The 18,578-nt window shown below is 38.8% G+C and overlaps 1 protein-coding gene across 1 annotated transcript in view; it reads right to left on the minus strand.

Annotated features, from left to right (window-relative positions):
- The window catches only part of CHM (CHM Rab escort protein), a 155,763-nt gene that overhangs the window by 82,666 nt on the left and 54,519 nt on the right, over window positions 1-18,578 (minus strand). The window contains exons 5-8 of the mRNA XM_065410805.1: window positions 16,794-17,178; window positions 11,273-11,389; window positions 10,540-10,660; window positions 7,839-8,064 (exon numbers count right to left, since the gene is read on the minus strand). Coding sequence (XP_065266877.1) covers window positions 7,839-8,064; window positions 10,540-10,660; window positions 11,273-11,389; window positions 16,794-17,178 — 849 coding nt within the window. The remainder of the gene's footprint in view (window positions 1-7,838; window positions 8,065-10,539; window positions 10,661-11,272; window positions 11,390-16,793; window positions 17,179-18,578) is intronic.

The raw sequence follows: 18,578 nt of genomic DNA on the forward strand, positions 1-18,578 counted from the left end.
GTTGCCAGAAGAAAGCCTCGTCCACCTCATCCCCCTGGTCTGGTGGTCTATAGCAGACTCCGACCACGACATCACCCTTGTTGCTCACACTTCTCAACTTTATCCAGAGACACTCAGGTTTTTCTGCAGTTTCATACCGGAGCTCTGAGCAGTCATACTCCTCTCTTACTTACAACGCAACTCCCCCACCTTTTCTGCCCTGCCTGTCCTTCCTGAACAGTTTATATCCATCCATGATAGTACTCCAGTCATGTGAGTTATCCCACCAAGTCTCTGTTATTCCAGTCGCATCATAGTTCCCTGACTGTGCCAGGACTTCCAGTTCTCCCTGCTTGTTTCCCAGGCTTCTTGCATTTGTGTATAGGCACTTAAGATAACTCATTGATCGTCCCTCTTTCTCAGTATGAGACAGGAGTCCTCCCCTCTTGCGCTCTCCTGCTTGTGCTTCCTCCCAGGATCCCATTTCCCCACTTACCTCAGGGCTTTGGTCTCCTTCCCCCGGTGAACCTAGTTTAAAGCCCTCCTCACTAGGTTAGCCAGCCTGCTGGCGAAGATGCTCTTCCCTCCCTTCGTTAGGTGGAGCCCGTCCCTGCCCAGCACTCCTCCTTCTTGGAACACCATCCCATGGTCGAAGAATCCAAAGCCTTCTCTCCGACACCACCTGCGTAGCCATTCGTTGACTTCCACGATTCGACGGAGTCTACCCAGGCCTTTTCCTTGCACAGGGAGGATGGACGAGAACACCACTTGCGGCTCAAACTCCTTTATCCTTCTTCCCAGAGCCACGTAGTCTGCAGTGATCCGCTCAAGGTCATTCTTGGCAGTATCATTGGTGCCCACGTGGAGAAGCAGGAAGGGGTAGCGATCCGAGGGCTTGATGCTAGCTATCAGTGCCAATATCACCATGTTCTCTCTGAGAGAAGAGGGCCCTTTAATTCACAGCAATGGCAGTGTCTATTCAGAGAGAATACACCTCCTTATCCCCCATCACTGTGGTACTGAGAAATCATGTCCACCCTCTAGACAGCCAAATTTGAACCCCATGCTGATAGGATCATCCTTCCAGCTGTGAGTAGCCTAAAAGCTGGAATCCTCTTACAAGAGAAGAGAAATTATGAGTCCATTGTTGAGATTAGAAAGGAGGAAAGCGATCATTGAACACTCTCAAAGGAAACAATGGCAAAGTATGTGTAAAAATTACCACACCCACTGCAGCCTAAATAACAACCCACATCAGACCTTGTAACGACATTTACACTCTCAGATACCATCACATACTCAAAGCATCCTGTTGGTGCTATAGTAATAATTACAATATACATAATTTTTACTTCAAATGCACAAGTTACTACGTTAGCACCTGCACAGGGTGGGTGAGAAAGTGGCTGCTTGCCATGTAAGAAGAGATTCCTATACGGTGTCATGCTTCCAAAGGCATCTATCAGGGGGAGGGAGTAATCTGGTGCTCAGTGGTGCCCATTTAAAAACATAAGAACAGCCATACTGGGTAAGACCAAAGGTCCATCTGGCCCAGTATCCTGTCTTCCAACAGTGGCCAATGCCAGGTGCCCCAGAGAAAATGAACAGAACAGGTAATCACCAAGTGATCCATCCCTTGACACCCATTCCCAGCTTCTGGCCAACAAAGGATAGGGACACCATCCCTGCCCATCCTGGCTAATAGCCATTGATGGACCTATCATCCAGGAGCTTATCTAGTTCTTTTTTGAACCCTGATATAGTCTTGGCATTCACATCCTCTGGCAAGGAGTTCTGCAGGTTGACTGTGCGTTCTGTGAAAAAATACTTCCTTTTGTTTGTTTTAAACCTGCTGCCTATTAATTTCACTTGGTGAGCCCTACTTCTTGTGTTATGAGAAGGAGTAAATAACACTTCCTTATTTACTTTCTCCACAACAGTCATGATTTTATAGATCTATATCTACCTTTAGTCGTCTCTCTTCCAAACTGAAAAGTCCCAGTTTTATTAATCTCTCCTCATACGGAAGCCGTTCCATACCCCATGTCATTTCTGTTGCCCTTTTCTGAACCTTTTCCAATTCCAATATATCTTTTTTGAGATGGGGTGACCACATCTACACACAGTATTCAAGATATGGGCGTACCATGGATTTATATAGAAGCAATATGATATTTTCTGTCTTATCATCTATCCCTTTCTTAATGACTCCCAACATTCTGTTCGCTTTTTTGACTGCTGCTGCACATGAAGTGGATGTTTTCCAAGAACTATCCACAATGATCTTGAGTGGTAACAGCCAATTTAGACCCCATAATTTTATACATATAATTGGGATTATGTTTTCCAATGTGCATTACTTTGCATTTATCAACATTGAATTTAATCTGTTTCACCATTTTGTTGACCAGTCACCCAGTTTTGAGAGATCTTTTTGTAGCTCACTGCAGTCTGCCTGGGACTTCAGAATTTTTGCATCATTTGAAATTTTGCCACCTCACTGTTTACCTCCTTTTCCAGATCATTTATGAATAAATTGAATAGGACTAGGCCCAGTACAGACCCCTGAGGGACACCACTATTTACCTCTCTCCATTCTGAAAACTGGCCATTTATTCCTACCCTTTGTTTCCTATCTTTTAACCAGTTACCAATCCATGAGAGGACCTTCCCTCTTATCCCATGACAGTTTGCTTAAGAGCCTTTGCTCCAGTCCAACTCCCTTGCCCCTCTAGAAACACGAACCCTAGTAACATGATTAACCATCCTATTAGCCAGACTTTGGAGCTAAGGAAATGAGTGTCACTGTCATGGCCCCAGCAATGTTACTACAACAAGAGGACTGCTGTGTATTGTCAGAGAAGTATTATCAACAAGTTTTTATTTTAGAATCAATGCCTCTCTTTATCTTAATTATTTTCAGGGACTGTGTGTAGTACAGAAGTACAAGACTTTTTGAAGTAAGAATCCAGAACTGTAGTAGTTGTACATTCTGTGAACAATGCAGTATCAGGACTGGCTCAACATGGAACGTTTAATGCAATTGCTATTTATGTTGCACTGTGAATTTGGGTTTCCAAATACTGTAGAGATTTTGTGAAGAGAAAGGAAGGACATGTCTTTATTCCTTCTCCAGTATGAATAAGCATAGGATTTAATATAAAGCAATATAATGATGTAGTGTCATTGCTTTTAAAATGAGCAGGACTCTTCTATGAGAGCAACACAATTATGTCACATCAGCTTGTGATTGCCAGTTTGGATTTGTTCTGTCTGAGGGGCAAGTCCTTGAGTCTGCTTTTGAAATTGAAAACAAATCAATAAAATCTTCACAGCAGCCATGGAGATTTGCCCCACAGATGGAGGAAAATTCTTCACTGTTAGCCTATAGGGCTAGCCTGGTTGCTTGCCTATATCTTTTCTTATGGGTTTCTTATGTGTTTGATTATTTGTTGTGTTTATAGGTTTATATTAGACTATTTTGGCTGTAATGCAAGGGACTTACAGGCCACATCCTTTAGCTAAGCCTAAATGTGTTTGGGACCTATCACCTAGATAGATAGGGATGAGCTAAAGCATAAGGTCCATATATGGTTGCGAACTTTAACATAGATAGATAAAGGATGCATTCAAGCAGGGTGGTATATGCACACTACCTAAGTTCATACTCTCTTTAAACTTAACAGGTACAACACAATTTGGAACTTAGAAAGAACCGAAAGAACTGGTTAGGACAGAAATAACAGATGTGAGAATGAGCTAATGTCATTAATATGTATCAAGTATCAGAGGGGTAGCCGTGTTAGTCTGGATCTGTAAAAAGCAACAGAGAGTCCTGTGGCACCTTTAAGACTAACAGATGTATTGGAGCATAAACTTTCGTGGGTGAATACCCACTTCGTCAGACGTATTCACTCACGAAAGCTTATGCTCCAATACATCTGTTAGTCTTAAAAGTGCCACAGGACTCTCTGTTGATTAATATGTATGTATAATGTCATCAATACGTACAAACATACCAGCCTATGGAATAAGTGTACCCTAACATTTTGTGGGAGGGGAAACTAAGTTTGAGCATCTGAGCCCTCCTTCTGTGCCCAAGCTCTATAAGAGAGGTGACCCACCACACCAAGGAAGCTTCTAGGCTTCAAGGCTTCTTCGTTCCCCTTTTGTTTATTAGTGTATTCGTCTGTTAGTTCTTAATTATAAATTTTAAGTCAGTTAAGTTAGCTTTGATAGCTTCGAGCTCTTTAACTTCTCCTAAGCTTTGCACGTCCCACTCAAGAATTGAGGAACCTGAACTCTCTTGGCATGCCAGAGGCGAGGCTGGTCCTTTGTCTCTTACCACCAGGTTATCAAGGAAGAGTGTGAGTATATTAATCAAAAGCTTTATAGTACATAATATCACATGTACCTTTAGAACAATATTATTGTCTTTTACCTCTGATTATTTTACCATTTGATTACTATTCCATTTATCTCAATAAAAAAAAATCTTTAAGCCTACATTTGTCTCAGTGTGAACATCCTTGTCATACATCCAGAGGGTCCTTGCAAACTCTGTGTAGCCTGATTCTGGGACAAGAACCTTATCTTCTGATCAAACATGGGTTATAGGCTCACCAATTAATCTAACATAATAATATTAACCTCCAAAATCAGGCAACAATAGTGATTATGAAAGAATTATTACAGCTGTTTTTGAAGAAGCTGATATTGGCCCAAGAACCAAACTGAAAGTGCATATTAGCCTTCTTGCATAGCTGCCAGACTTATTTTTATTCTAATTACGCATCTAGGAAATTACCAATACAGAAATAATTATTAACTTTCATGTGTCTTTGTGGAATCTTCATTCATTTTAATAATCATGACTATCAGCTGATAACTGTGCCCAATAACTGTGTTCTTCATATTATATTGTCATTGCATGACCCCAAATATTCAATATGAAAAGGCTATCTAGTAAGCAATTATCAAACAGACACAAAGGGCAGAGTACTGTGACGTTGCACTCTATATGATTTTATGAAAATATGCTAATGTAACTGGAATATGCTTCATGCAAAAGGTCTCTTGTAAGGTATCATTACAAAGTTTATAATCTACTGAGTGTGATCATCCTATTTGTATAAATGTACCACTCTTATCTAAAACTAGAAATATGAAATATAACTCTGAGGGCCTAATGTAATTATGCAAAGTGTGGGCCATTAATGGTGGTTTGGAATCTTGACTCCCATTAACCAGGACAATTGACTGCAAATGGCTCTGTTCTACCTGTCAGTCTTCCTGTATACCTGTGTGCTGGTAAGTGGGTAATAAAGTCTTACAGTGACATGTGATCATGTCACCTGAACTGTAATCCATCTTTAACCTGGTGCTTTTCCACTGAGAAGGGAGTGTGGGGGTGGGAACCCAGAGGGACAAAGGATTCCTGCCTTATGCAAAAGATATATAAGAAGATGGAACAGGAAAAAGGGGAGAGCCATCATGAAAAATCCCCTAGCTACCATCTGAGCTGGAACAAGAGCTGTACCAGGGGAAAGAATTGTGCCCAGGCCTGGAAGGTGTCCAGTCTGAGGAAAAAACTTACTGAAGCATCTCTAAGGGTGAGATTATCTGTATTCAGTTTGATTAGACATAGATTTGCATGTTTTATTTTATTTTGCTTGGTGACTTACTGTGTTCTGTCTGTTACTACCTGGAACCACTTAAATCCTACTTTCTGTATTTAATAAAATCACTTTTTACTTATTAATTAACCCAAAGTATTGGGGGGCAAACAGCTGTGCATACCCCTCTATCAGTGTTATAGAGGGCGAACAATTCATGAGTTTACCCGGTATAAGCTTTATACAGGGTAAAACAGATTTATTTGGGTTTAGACCCCATTGGGAGTTGAGCATCTGAGTGTTAAAGACAAGAACACTTCTGTAAGATGCTTTCAGTTAAGTCTGCACCTTTGGGGCAAGTAATTCAGACCCTGGGTCTTTGTTGGAGCAGACGGGCGTGTCTGGCTCAGGAGGACAGGGTGCTGGGATCCCGAGCTGGCAGGGAAAGCAGGAGCAGTAGTAGTCTTGGCACATCAGCTGGCAGCTCCCAAGGGGGGGGTTCTGTGATTCAACCCGTCACAGTACTTTCTGGCAACTGTCTCACCTCAAGTTAAGTGTGTGGAGGACTGAAGTGCAAATTCCTTTAACCTACCTGTGACGTTGCACTCCATATGTTTTATAGAAATATGCTTATGAGTGTGAATATGATGTAACTGGAATATGCTTTATGCAAAAGGTCTCTTGTAAGGTATTATAACAAAGGTTATAACCTACTGAATATATTCCTCCTATTTGTATGCATGAATAGTTCTTGTATCTAAAGCTAGAAATATGAAGTGTAACTTAGGTCCTATTGTAATTATGCAAAGTGTGGGCCATTAATGGTGGTTTAGAATCTTGATGGCCCCAATTGACTAGGACAATTGGTTGTAAATTGTTTATTTACCTGCAAACCTTCCTGTGTATGTGTGGGCCAACCCAGGAAGAATGGAGACTAGGTGTCTTACAGTGACATGTGACCATGTCACACGATACTGGAATCCATCTTAATCCTTCTACTTTTCCATTGATTGGGGCAGGGGGGGGAGGGGAGGGAGAAGAGACGACAAGCACAGACAGAAGATTCCCGCCTTGTGCCAAAGCTATAAAAGGGGGGGGGAGCAGGACAAAAGAGGCGGCCAGTCACGAGAAAACCCCTGCTTACCACCTAAGATGTCTGGTGGAACTAACAAGGACTGTACCAGGGGAAAGGATTAGGCCCAGACTAGGAAGGAGTTTATTGGAACATCTTTGAGGGTGAGATATTACCTGTAATTAGTTTCTTAATGTATTAGGCTTAGACTTGCATGTTTTGTTTTATTTTGCTTTGTGACTTACTTTGTTCTGGCTGTTATTACTTGAAATCACTTAAACCCTACTTTTTATACTTAATAAAAATCACTTTTGTTTATTAATAAGCCCAGAGGAAGTGATTAATACCTAAGGGAGTAAACAGCTGTGCATATCTCTCAGTGTTATAGAGGGCGGACAATTTATGAATTTACCCTGGATAAGCTTTATACAGAGTAAAACAGATTTATTTGGGGTTTGGATCCCATTGGGAACTGGGTGACTGGGTGCTGGAGACAGGTAACCTGCTGAGCTGTTTGCAGTTAAGTCTGCAGCTTTGGGGGTGTGGACTAGACCCTGGGTCTGTGTTGCAGCAGACTAGCATGTGGCTCAACAAGACAGGGTGCTGGAGTCCCAGGCTGGCAGGGAAAACGGGCTCAGAGGTAATTTCAGCACATCAGGTGACAGTCCCAAGGCGGTCTCTGTGACCGAACCCGTCACACTACCAACAAGTGTAATGGGATCCCTTTTACAAATGCAGTGCTTGAAGTGACTTAATACTATTCTGAAAAGATATGTACAAATAAAAAAGGTAATGTAGCACATTTACTAGGTATTATTGCCATGGCTGCCCCATCATTGATAGCCAGTCAAAAAGTTCTACTTACAGTCAGTCCTTGTTAAATGTATGCCATAATATTTAACTTAGCAGAATCTTAATTTCTGCTTTTTAAAAACAGATGAACTTTTACCCCCTTCTTCTAAACAGTCACACTGAAATGGCCAGTTCAATGCTACACTGCTCTAAAAGAAGAAATCTCTTCAAAAAAGTGTAAGAATGATTTGAGAATTTTCTAGTCTACAAAAATACAAGGCAAACAAAAGTGATGTTATTACAAGTCTACAGAAATGAGTTAGTATTAGATATTAAATATTTCCATTTACTATAAAAAAAATATAAAAAGTCCTGCTTACCTGCAGAAGCATTGTGGGATCTCTCCTTGACCATACAAAGGAAACAAAAAGGGTGTATTGCCATAGCGGCCAAGACACTGAAGAAAGTGCTTTGTTGCCTTGAGCCCATCTATGGTGTCACTGTCAGCCTCCGACACCATTGCAATAGAATGCAGAATAAAGTGCTGCAAGTTAGATGTTAATTTCTGGGTTTTCAAGTATTCTGAAAATGTACATTCCTTGTAATCTGTTACAGGGAAAAAAAATACAATTCAAGTAAAGGATGCAATTTAACACAGCAATTTTTCTCCTAGTACAGTTCCAATTAAAAGAAACATTCTTACATTTAAATATTTTTAAAAGGTGAACACAAAAGAAAATATTACAGTTTAGTAATGACAACTTAATTTTTCAATGTGTCTGATTGGAAATGGGTAACCCAAACGACGGAAGTTAAAAATGGATTGTCAGCCTTGACTTTGAATTAAAAAAGAATCTCATAAAAAATTAACTTTTAAGAATGACAGAAATCCACTGCCTGTGAAGAGACTCCAGTAGTCTGGAAGGTTTTAGGAGAACAGAGTAGAGTAGTGACACACCTAAAAATGTTTTCATCTATTCAATGAGTTAGGCCTGATCTAAATACAATTTTTGTACAATTTGGCTATTTCTATTAGGGATGCAGTTTTCTACCAAAACAGTGAAATTGGTACAACCCCTAGTATGGACAGTTATAGCAGCATAAAGGTGCCTTTACACTAGTATAGCTTATTCCCATAAGGGAAAAGGATAAGCTCAAGTGTGATGATGCATCTTGAAACTTGGGAGATGTGAGTGTTGTAACATTTTAATTATATGGGTATAGTTAAAGTATACAAGCCCTTAGAACAGCATTTTAATCCTGAATGCTGAACACTTGGAATATATTGTAAATGGCTGATTTATTATTCACAAAAAAGCAACAACTGAGTGGAGATGGGATGTACCAGGGAATGAAGAGCAGATGATTAGGATTTACTTTCCTTTTTAAAATATTATTGTTAAGATGATATCTGAAATGCAGATACTGCAGGCCTGCAACACTTCTCATACTTAAAATAGAAAATTCAAATATTGGGCTAAATTTAATTACCATGGTTAATACATTTTTATTTTTCTTTTAAATGGCACCCGCTGTATTTCAGCTACTCATGTCATTCTATATAATTAAGAAGTCTCTTTTCTTAGGCTTATTCTGGTCATTTCAAAATTCAGGACTATAATTCAGACATTTTCTACAGTGCAATGACAAATATTACAAAAGGATATTTTCTATTTGAGCTTCAGCCACTGTTTTATTACAAATATATTTTACTACCTATGTATAGCAATGCAACAAATCATAAAATACACTACATTTTCTTTTATTGTATTGTCTTTATAAAAAAGGTAGCTCAGCCTCTCTCCATTTTAGGCTTCCTATATAATATTACATTTTAGAGAAAAAGCTTTTAAAAAAATTCCATGCACTCCCCATTAGAAAGCTGCCCTCCAAAATGAATATAATGGTCTCAAGAGGAGCAGCTTTAAAACTTCTCAAAAATTTAAATTAGTTAAGTTTAACTAAAAATATATCCAATTATTTCAAGGGCGGCTTTAAAATCTGGTAACAAAGTCTGTGTTACCATCTCTGGAAGTAAAATAAATCTAATGTCATGCCAGTATATGAATCAATGAATTGCATCTAAAATTGATGTGGTGTCTCCTTTTTGGTACCTAATAAATTTTCTAAATACCACCTTATATTCTTTCTCTGAGCACCTCTATTTCTTCCACCAGCAGCAAACCTGAAATTGCCTGTAATCTATAAAGCACTTTGGCCTAATGAGTTTTTACCTTCAGGATCTCTCAGAGTTCATCACTAGTCCGTCACATACTTCCCTCTGCTAGTTTTATCATTTCATTATCTATATTGACCAATTCTCTTTTTTTCTGGCACGTGCTTAGCGTCTTGCCTACTATCATTTCTGCCACCCAATCCAATGGTCGTATTCAGCCAAAGCAACTCCAAATTCACTTACCCTCCCTTAAACACATTTCAGTGTGACTAATGTACTCAAATACTTCCTTTGCTCAAAAGCAAAGCCATTTTACATTTTCTGTCGTCTATTAAGGCACCTGGATTCTTCAGTCTCTGAAATCTTTGTAATGTCTTAACTTCCTCTCTTTACTGTTGCCATTTTATTTTCCACATATTTTCTAACTCAGCCCCTAAACTTTAGAGGGCACAGAATGCCTCAGGCAAACTACTCTCTCATTCCAGGATTGGAGAGCATATCACTACATCCTTTGACACCTTCAGTAGCTTCCAGATAGTCACAAAATCCAAAATCCAATTCAAATTATCAAAAATAAGATGTATGCATTATCCAAAAGAGAAAAATTCATGTATATCATATAATGTTAGCAAATACCTCAGTAAAAAGTTACTTTATAACATTTTGCAAACCAGCAGCAATATACTATGGAAAAAAGGGGGGGGAAATAAGTGAAATTGAGAAAAATAAAGGAGTGGGAGTTTGAGAAGCAGAATTTAATATTGAAGTGAAAAGGTCAAAACATACTTTGAAACTGAATCCACAAAAGTAAATAGGGTGAAAACACAGCAGCACTATCAAAATTACAGGTAACTGAATGAACACACAGCGGTGTAACTGTGTAACTTTTCAGTGAAACGCACTACCTTGGTATTCATCGGAATGTTGTTCATAGTCCAAACAAAATGTCAAAAATTTCATTAGCATTCTCTTTTCCACCATAGTGAGCTTTTTGCTGTTGAAGACATCTGCTCTGGAACAAGGTACCTGGAAAATAATATTTTAATAGTTTTTCAAAGGGAAGAAAGGAAAGAGATTATTTGTTATATTGATTACCTGCTGAGCATTTTAAAATTCATGTAGTCCCAATAACCAGAATATCCCGATACTTTGTTTTTGTTTTTCTTTATTTCCCATCAGCTTCAATAGCATCTTTGCTGACTGCAGAGATAGTTAAATATGAACAACTTTTCTTAACTTTGCCAAATAACTCCTGTTGCCGTTATTAGGCCAATGGCATTTCCCTCCTAACCAGGAGCAAATGACAGATCAAATCTAGCTCTGTAGTCTGAAAATTTAAAATTGGCTTTTTTCTGAGATTTAACTGCTGAGTCAATAGTAGTTTGATGTGATCTTAAGATCAAAGGCAGTAGTCTACTCAGTTCCACATGCTTCTTTCAGCGGAACAATATCCTAACATTTAATTGATGAAGTGAGACAATAGAAGTACCTGCTTATCACACCAGAGAGCAAATAGAGACATTTTCCAGGAAAAATACTAACAAACAGCTCCAAAACATCTCATGAATATCAATTTCAACGCATTTATAATTTAAGAAAGAATTGATTCAACTTATATAGTGCATTCTTCTACAGTACCTGTTCCACTCTTCCTTCTTGAAATGCAAGAATCCTGGTGACATTTTTGAACTCCGCGTATCGGCTAACATTAGACTTAGTTAGGAGGTCAATTAACAGTCCCCGGGAATAGAGCAGCTGTAGAAATCAAGAAAATAAAATACCTGAGGATAAAGAAAAACCAAGCACTTACATCAAAACGAAACAGTTACCTCAGTCATATCAGATTTATAGCCTCTTTCCCATAATTGCCTATAAGTAAGTACTGTGAAATAGGAGGATATGAAGAAATACAAAGACTCCAGAATAAGAACGTTTTGTCAGTGGGAGGGATGAGACACACAAAAGTAGCTGAAGGATGGCATCCCATAAGAAAGTATGTTCCTACCCAACAGTGATATGGTTTTATTGGTTTGGTGAAATCAGCATATCGGGTTCAGTGCATGGGGAAGCTCTCATCTGTACTGCACAGGGACTGCTGGCTACCAGATAACACTGCTGTATGATTTCAGTAAAAGTTCTGGACATTCCTTTGCATTTTGTTTGCCTTTCTACATCATCAGAATGGCTATAGAAATGGTCTTCTGCTCTAGTCACTTGGGATTTGAAAGATATACCAGGCTCTGTCCAAGGCCACCTCTTTTTCTCCCTTCACAGCCTCTCACTGGGAGATCTTATCCACTTACAGAGTTATCTTTATACTGGTTGTTAACAAATCAACCCCTTTTCTGGCTCCAAGTCCATCTTCTTCTGTCCAGCCCAGCATTTCAGGCTCACCTTTTTAATACCTCATGAATGGCCAGTGAGCAGCGCAAAAATCAACATAGCCGAAAGTGAGCACCTTATTTTTTCCCCTTTAAGCTCTCCCTTCTCTCCTACTACCATGACCAAAAACATGCTCCACAGCACTCAGACCCGTGACTTGGGTGTCATCTCAGATTTATCTCTCTCCCTAAACCAAGGGGTTCCCAAGCTTGGTTCACGGCTTGTTCAGGGTAAGCCCCTGACAGGCTGCGAGACGCTTTGTTTACCTGAGCATCCACAGATACAACTGCTCGCAGCTCCCAGTGGTCGCTATTCACCACGCTTAGGTAAACAAAGCGTCTCATGGCCCGCCAGGGGCTTACCCTGAATAAGCCGCGAACCAAGTTTGGGAACCCCTGCTCTACACCATGCTTTAGATGTCTGTATAGCACCTAGCACAATGGGACCCTCTCTCTATTAGGACCTAATTAGCAATTTAGTACTGCATTGCTGCTTTCTATAGCAGAAGAGGCTATGATCTCATTTGATGTTGAACACACATTTGTCCTAATTTACTTGTGTTTTCAAGCTGTTAAAATACCATAGAAACCTGATGCCTAAATTAAAGTTACATTTCTGTAGGTGTAAATTGTAAAATGATGAAAACAAGTTCAAGTTTCTTTCCTTTTGCCCTCTTCTGAAGATCAAAACTTACGGACAGCCACAGTTATCTTGCTTTATGTAGATAATTATTTTCCCCTTATATCAGGAATTATCAAAGAGCCATGAGAATTTTTCAGTCTTAATCCTTTTGGTGATATTGAGTCAATTAGTGTAAGGGTGAATTTTTATTTATATGTAGGACGTATAGGCCCATAGTAATGTAGACATTAAACTTGTTAAAATATGGCAAATTAAAGTTATGTTAACAGGATTTACTTTTGAGGCAGCTTCGAGCTTTGACAGAACAAAATAACCTTTCACACAATTCCCCAGAAAGGGTGACAGATCGGTAATTTCTTATTGTGGTCATGAGATCTCATAGGTCTTGAGAAAGTGTAATCATGAGATATGTGAATGGATAATGAACAACTTTTCTAAGTCAAAGTTATGACCAGGAAAGTGGCCAGGCCTTAATGTTCAAAAAAGCCATATAGGAGCCCTGACTGTTCACCAGAATTACCTCAATTCCCCTTACCTGGGTCAAGTCATCCTCTCTTGTTATTCCCATTATTGGTTGCTTGGGAAAAATATATGGATTTGTGGACATGACAAAGAAGCAGTACCTTAGAAAGGAGGGCCGCAAGATGGACCAAAGGTCAGAATGACTTCACTTGACCAGGATTAGATAATGCAATTGGGGTTTGAAATGTCTGATACACAAAGGTCTTGTGGGATTATACCAGCCTGAATTTCACCCTTAAAAGACTAAGTATACAAGGAAGTGTGCGCTCTCCAAGGTCACCATAATGATAAAGATGGCTTATTTCCCTACTTTTCTTCCCACCAAAACCGGCATTGATATCGCAGACCAGCCAGTTGACCAGAGGATGATGTCCACAAGCATGACTGTACCTGAGAGAGAAGACAGGTCCCCAGAACTGCTGTTCTTAACTGATGCTGAAGCTCCACAAAGCAAGTGAGCCGAAGAGAAGACCCCCCTTCCCCCCAAGTAACTTATCTTTTTGTTTCCTTAACTGGATACCTGAATACCTATGCAGGGAAGCCTGCCAGGAAAGACCTGTCAACTGTTTTTTTGGGGGGATGGGGGTGGAGAATGTATGTGTGGCTAGTAATAGTATGTCTACACAGCACAGTTACCCTCAAACTGTTTTAAGCCCAAGCCCCCGATCATCCACACACAAATCAGTCTCACTCAGGCCTGCAATCCCAATGCAACTTGGGTCCAACCCCTTTCATTTTGCAGTGTCAACACAGCTCAAGCAACAGACCCAAGACAGACGGTCTGTATAGTGCTGTATGAACGTTTGCATGGTTATGAGACCTGGGTCCAGCAACCGTAAACCTAGGTTTACAATGCAGAGTAGACGCCCGAGTGAAGCTTGGCAACAGACTCCACAAACACGGGCCCCATAGACTCAGTTTACCATACAGCATAGACATATCCTAATAGCATGAACATATAACCCTATAGTACAACCTAGGCTGAAAGCAAATCTTACCACAGATTACTAGAGGTTGCCTGGGATGTGTGATGATTCCAACCTTAACCTCTATTATATCCCCAAAAGAAAGTAAGCTACTAAATAAACTACATAGAGATTGAACAATTTACTTATCTTAATTTTGTGATTTTATTACTGATTATGCTCATGCAATGATTTGACCAATTGTTGTTCTCAAATGGTTTTCTTTTTAATTAAAGAATTTTAATTTGTACTATGGTTAACTCCTTGATTTGACTAATTTGATTTACATTCAAGTATCAGAGGGGTAGCCATGTTAGTCTGGATCTGTAAAAACAGCAAAGAGACCTGTGGCACCTTATAGTCTAACAGACGTAGTCTGCTCCAATACGTCTGTTAGTCTATAAGGTGCCACAGGACTCTCCGCTGCTTGATTTACATTGTACTCTTAACCAGTTTCTCATATTATTTACTGCTTTAGGGAAGTATAATAAATTAGTTAACTTTACAGTTCCTTATGTTCTTGAATAAAAGTAAAAAAATATGAAATTGGTTTTCTCTGATCAAATGTTGATTAGGTAAATACAACCCTAAAGGAACTTTTAAGTAAACATTAACAACACATTTGACTCAGGTCCTGAACAGCCTATTATTACTACATAGAGAATGTGCATTCTCTGTATCACGCATCATGCTTCCCTAAAATTTTATTTAACAATCTATTTCCAAACATAATTTGGCTTTTCTTCCTTTTCTTGAGTAAACAATTGTTATTTATGTCTCTCCTCTATGAGTTAAATATAATTGTGTCATATTCCCCAAAATGCATGTCCCCTCTAATTAAAAAATTCCTTGAAGTTTTTCAAAAGCTTAGTCCCTGCTTTTATTTCATTCAATTGCTGAATGAAGCTAGCCATATTTAGCCATAAAACCTTATAACCCGCTTTGTTTTACTCTTTGTATAATCTAGAAATTTATTGCACACTGTTGGGAGGACATGAATGTAACCACTAGTACAAGATGGATTACTGAATTTAAAAGTAATGCCCCACTGGAGAAAATTACATATACAGTGCTATCATTCTAAAAGTTGTCGCCCTGAGTGCAGAAATTTGTCAAGTTCCATAGGAGATGCAAAATCCTGGCTGCCATCTCAGATTTCAAGTTCTGAAGAGCCACGCCTTTGGAGTGAGTTTTAATGATTCCTTTTCAAGATAAAGGTCTACTGGAACACTACCTTGGGCAGCCTGGGACAGTCTTAAAGAGTCTCAATGCCAAATGTGAACAGCTGAGATTTACTGTAGCCTTTTGTTGCCCTTACTCCTTATGTCTTCCTCTGCCAGACCATTTCTTCTACCTTTGTTTTGCTCCTTTCATTCTACCTTCATTTGTCCTACACTGTATCCTAGCTTTAGATCATTCTTGAGATGTTATCTGTTCAGGTGTTTCTCCCTTGCCTGTGTATGTCCCCCTAGAGATCCAATTGAGACAGTTGGGTGCTCTGGTGTGCCCACTGCCTGTCAATTATGAGCTCTGGAATTTTGTGGAATTAGCATTATCTGCAATATATTTGCCAATATTGTACGTCATATATCCCAATGCCTAGACCAATGTGCTCTATAAAACAATATTCTCTATTTTAGTTACCGTAAATTGTTAATTATAGAACCTTAAATATCATTGTGACAGCACATAATGGGGAAATCTGCATTTGAAGTGCTGAGAATCTAGCAAAAAATGTTTTTTTGTAATTTTAACTAAGCTTTTAATATGTTATTGAAGAAATTGTTTATTTTCCAGCTCCCGATATTGAATAATAAAATTCAGTTTCTGAATTAGAAAACATCTGCTACACACACTATGGATGTGATCCAAAGCTCACTGAAGTCAACATAAAAGCAAACATTTTTCTATAACTTTATGTATACTGTACATATACTGTGAAGTAGCCAAAGAGCAAAGAACCTGGTTTTGAGAAGTAACTCTGTGTTCTAATTAAAAACACCACAAGAGCAGGAATTCAGAACAATGATGAACACACAGCTTCACTCAGCTTAATTGCTATATTAAGGACTAATTGCCTCTAATATTTTTCAATAGGCACGTTATTACAATCCACTGTGTCAATGGCATGAAAACTAAAAATTCCCTAATAAATACTTAATGAAGAACCAGGACGGCTTCAAAGGAGCAATTTCTGGGGTTCAGGAAAGTGTGCTTAAAATAACTCCATATGCTGGATATGAAAAATACTCTGCATCTTGAAAAATTCTGAAGTTCTCATTTAGATGAACTTCTGTTGCTAAATATAGCTTTGTTCCTTTTTATCTTAAATATTGCAATCAGAAAACAGTTTTAGACCTCTGACTTGAGCTCTCAATTACAGGGAAATATGCTTTTACAGCTTTACTTCTGAGCTAATATTTTTTGGTTTCCTTAGTTTAAAACACCCAGGCCTTCAAGACCACACATTGTGATGTGTTGCTGAACAGACATTTTAAAAGTATAACATGTACACCACTTTAGAGTCCAAATTCTTTTCCCCAGTGACGTTATGATCACCTTGTTAAACCCTTAAATGTCCACAAAGTATATTCAATTTTTTTAATGAAGTAAATGTATTTTTATGAAGAAAGTCAATTAGTTCCTACCTTGGAAACTACATCAATATTAAATCTCCTGCCTTCTTTAACAATTTGCGTGTAAGTAATTTTCTTTGGGTCCAAGGCAGCAGCTTCTGCAGTTGATACATTTTCTGTTTTTCCTGTTTCCAAAGCAGACTGGTCAAAAGTTGCATCACAGAGGTTCTCTCTCTCAGAGGTCATTTCTGCATCCTTCCTTTCTGTCATACTCTCCGGATCATTGCACGTAACACTTTCTGGAGATATTTCACAGCTCTCGGTCCCTAATGACTGGCTTTCCACAGGCAGGCACTCTTTTTCAGACTCCTGAGCAGCCTCACTAGTATCAGAAGCTCCAAAGGCAGGCAGCTTTGGCAATGCACCAGCTTCTTTAACATCTTCAGCTAAATCCTGACTGATTAAAACACAAAAAGAGTCTTTAATATAGTCTTAAAACTGAACTTATTTCCAGCAACATGATGTTACTGCAAGGAATGGAAAATGTCAGCAGCCCTTTCATGAAAGCTGTTAGATTCATCTGACTGGTCCAAATCAGGTGTCTTATTTGGATCAGCTGAACTACTCTGGTTCTCTGATTATAAAGCTATTACTCATGTGGGTTACTTTAATATATCAAATAGTAGACATGCAGACTCCATATCTGTATTCTTATTTTGCATAAAAAAAACAAGAGAGACCGGACAAATTAACAGAACAAGTAACTCTTAAAACTCTCAACGTGATAAACAATGCAGCAGATGTTAGTTCCCAAAATAGAACAACAACAAGGAGTGTGATATTAAAAATAAACAGATACTAAAAGGTAATTTGAAATGTTTTTGTATGGATACAAAAACCTGTTGGAAAGCCTAAATCACTGAAGATATTTGAAAATCAAAGTAATTTAAGACAAAGGGACTACTCTCAGAATAAGGCATACTTGATTTGAGTAGGAATATTATGACTGATTCTATCAATTCTTCAGGAGAAATACAAAATTGTGAACTGAAGTTTTGGCACATAAGAGCTTTCAGTATATTTTTTGGCCTTAATCCTGCAATCTGATCTATGTAAATCAGCCCTTATTCCAGTGTGGAGTCTCACTGAAGACCCATGTGGTTCAGATTTCTGTATTCAGGGCTTAAGTATGTACAATTCAGTCACTTTATAAATAATTTATAAATGAGACTTTAATATAAAGGATTAATGAATAAATAGTTAATCAATTGTCAGATTCTTATGGAATCCAATAAATACCTTATAATCATGATTTATAATCTATTACCGTTTTTGATGTGCTTATAACCATCACTACTTGTGTAACACATTTATAACATCTATTAATAATTTATTAACCCATTAATAACCATGTGTGACCCATATAACAATGTCATTTTCAGGATATGTGTATTCCGTAAACCTAGGGAAAGCCCAAGGAAAAGTTCTACTCTTGCTTCGTATCAGTACCATGCATACCTTGGGCCCCCGTACTTCCTACAAAATGAGGCTCATCCCCACCTCCACATGAGTTTTCTCCCTGTTAGCGCGTGCTTTTATCTTCTGAAGGGCCACCACCTGTCCGAGTAGGCATAGAGCCTCATTCTCCCAGCCTCCCTGCTTTCAGCTGTTGGCTACTGCTAACATTAGGTCTAACCCACCATGCTCCTGGCTCCTGCTGCAAGCTCATTCTGCTCACTACTACTTTATGGGTTGAGGATAAGGTGGGACCTAGAAACAGAATAGGAGAGACTCACTAAGAACACCAGTGAGCAGCAACAGAAAGGTTCCTGGCAGAGAAGAAGCATGACTAAGTAG

Source organism: Emys orbicularis, chromosome 9 (assembly GCF_028017835.1).
Source record: "Emys orbicularis isolate rEmyOrb1 chromosome 9, rEmyOrb1.hap1, whole genome shotgun sequence".
Lineage (NCBI taxonomy): Eukaryota > Metazoa > Chordata > Testudines > Emydidae > Emys > Emys orbicularis.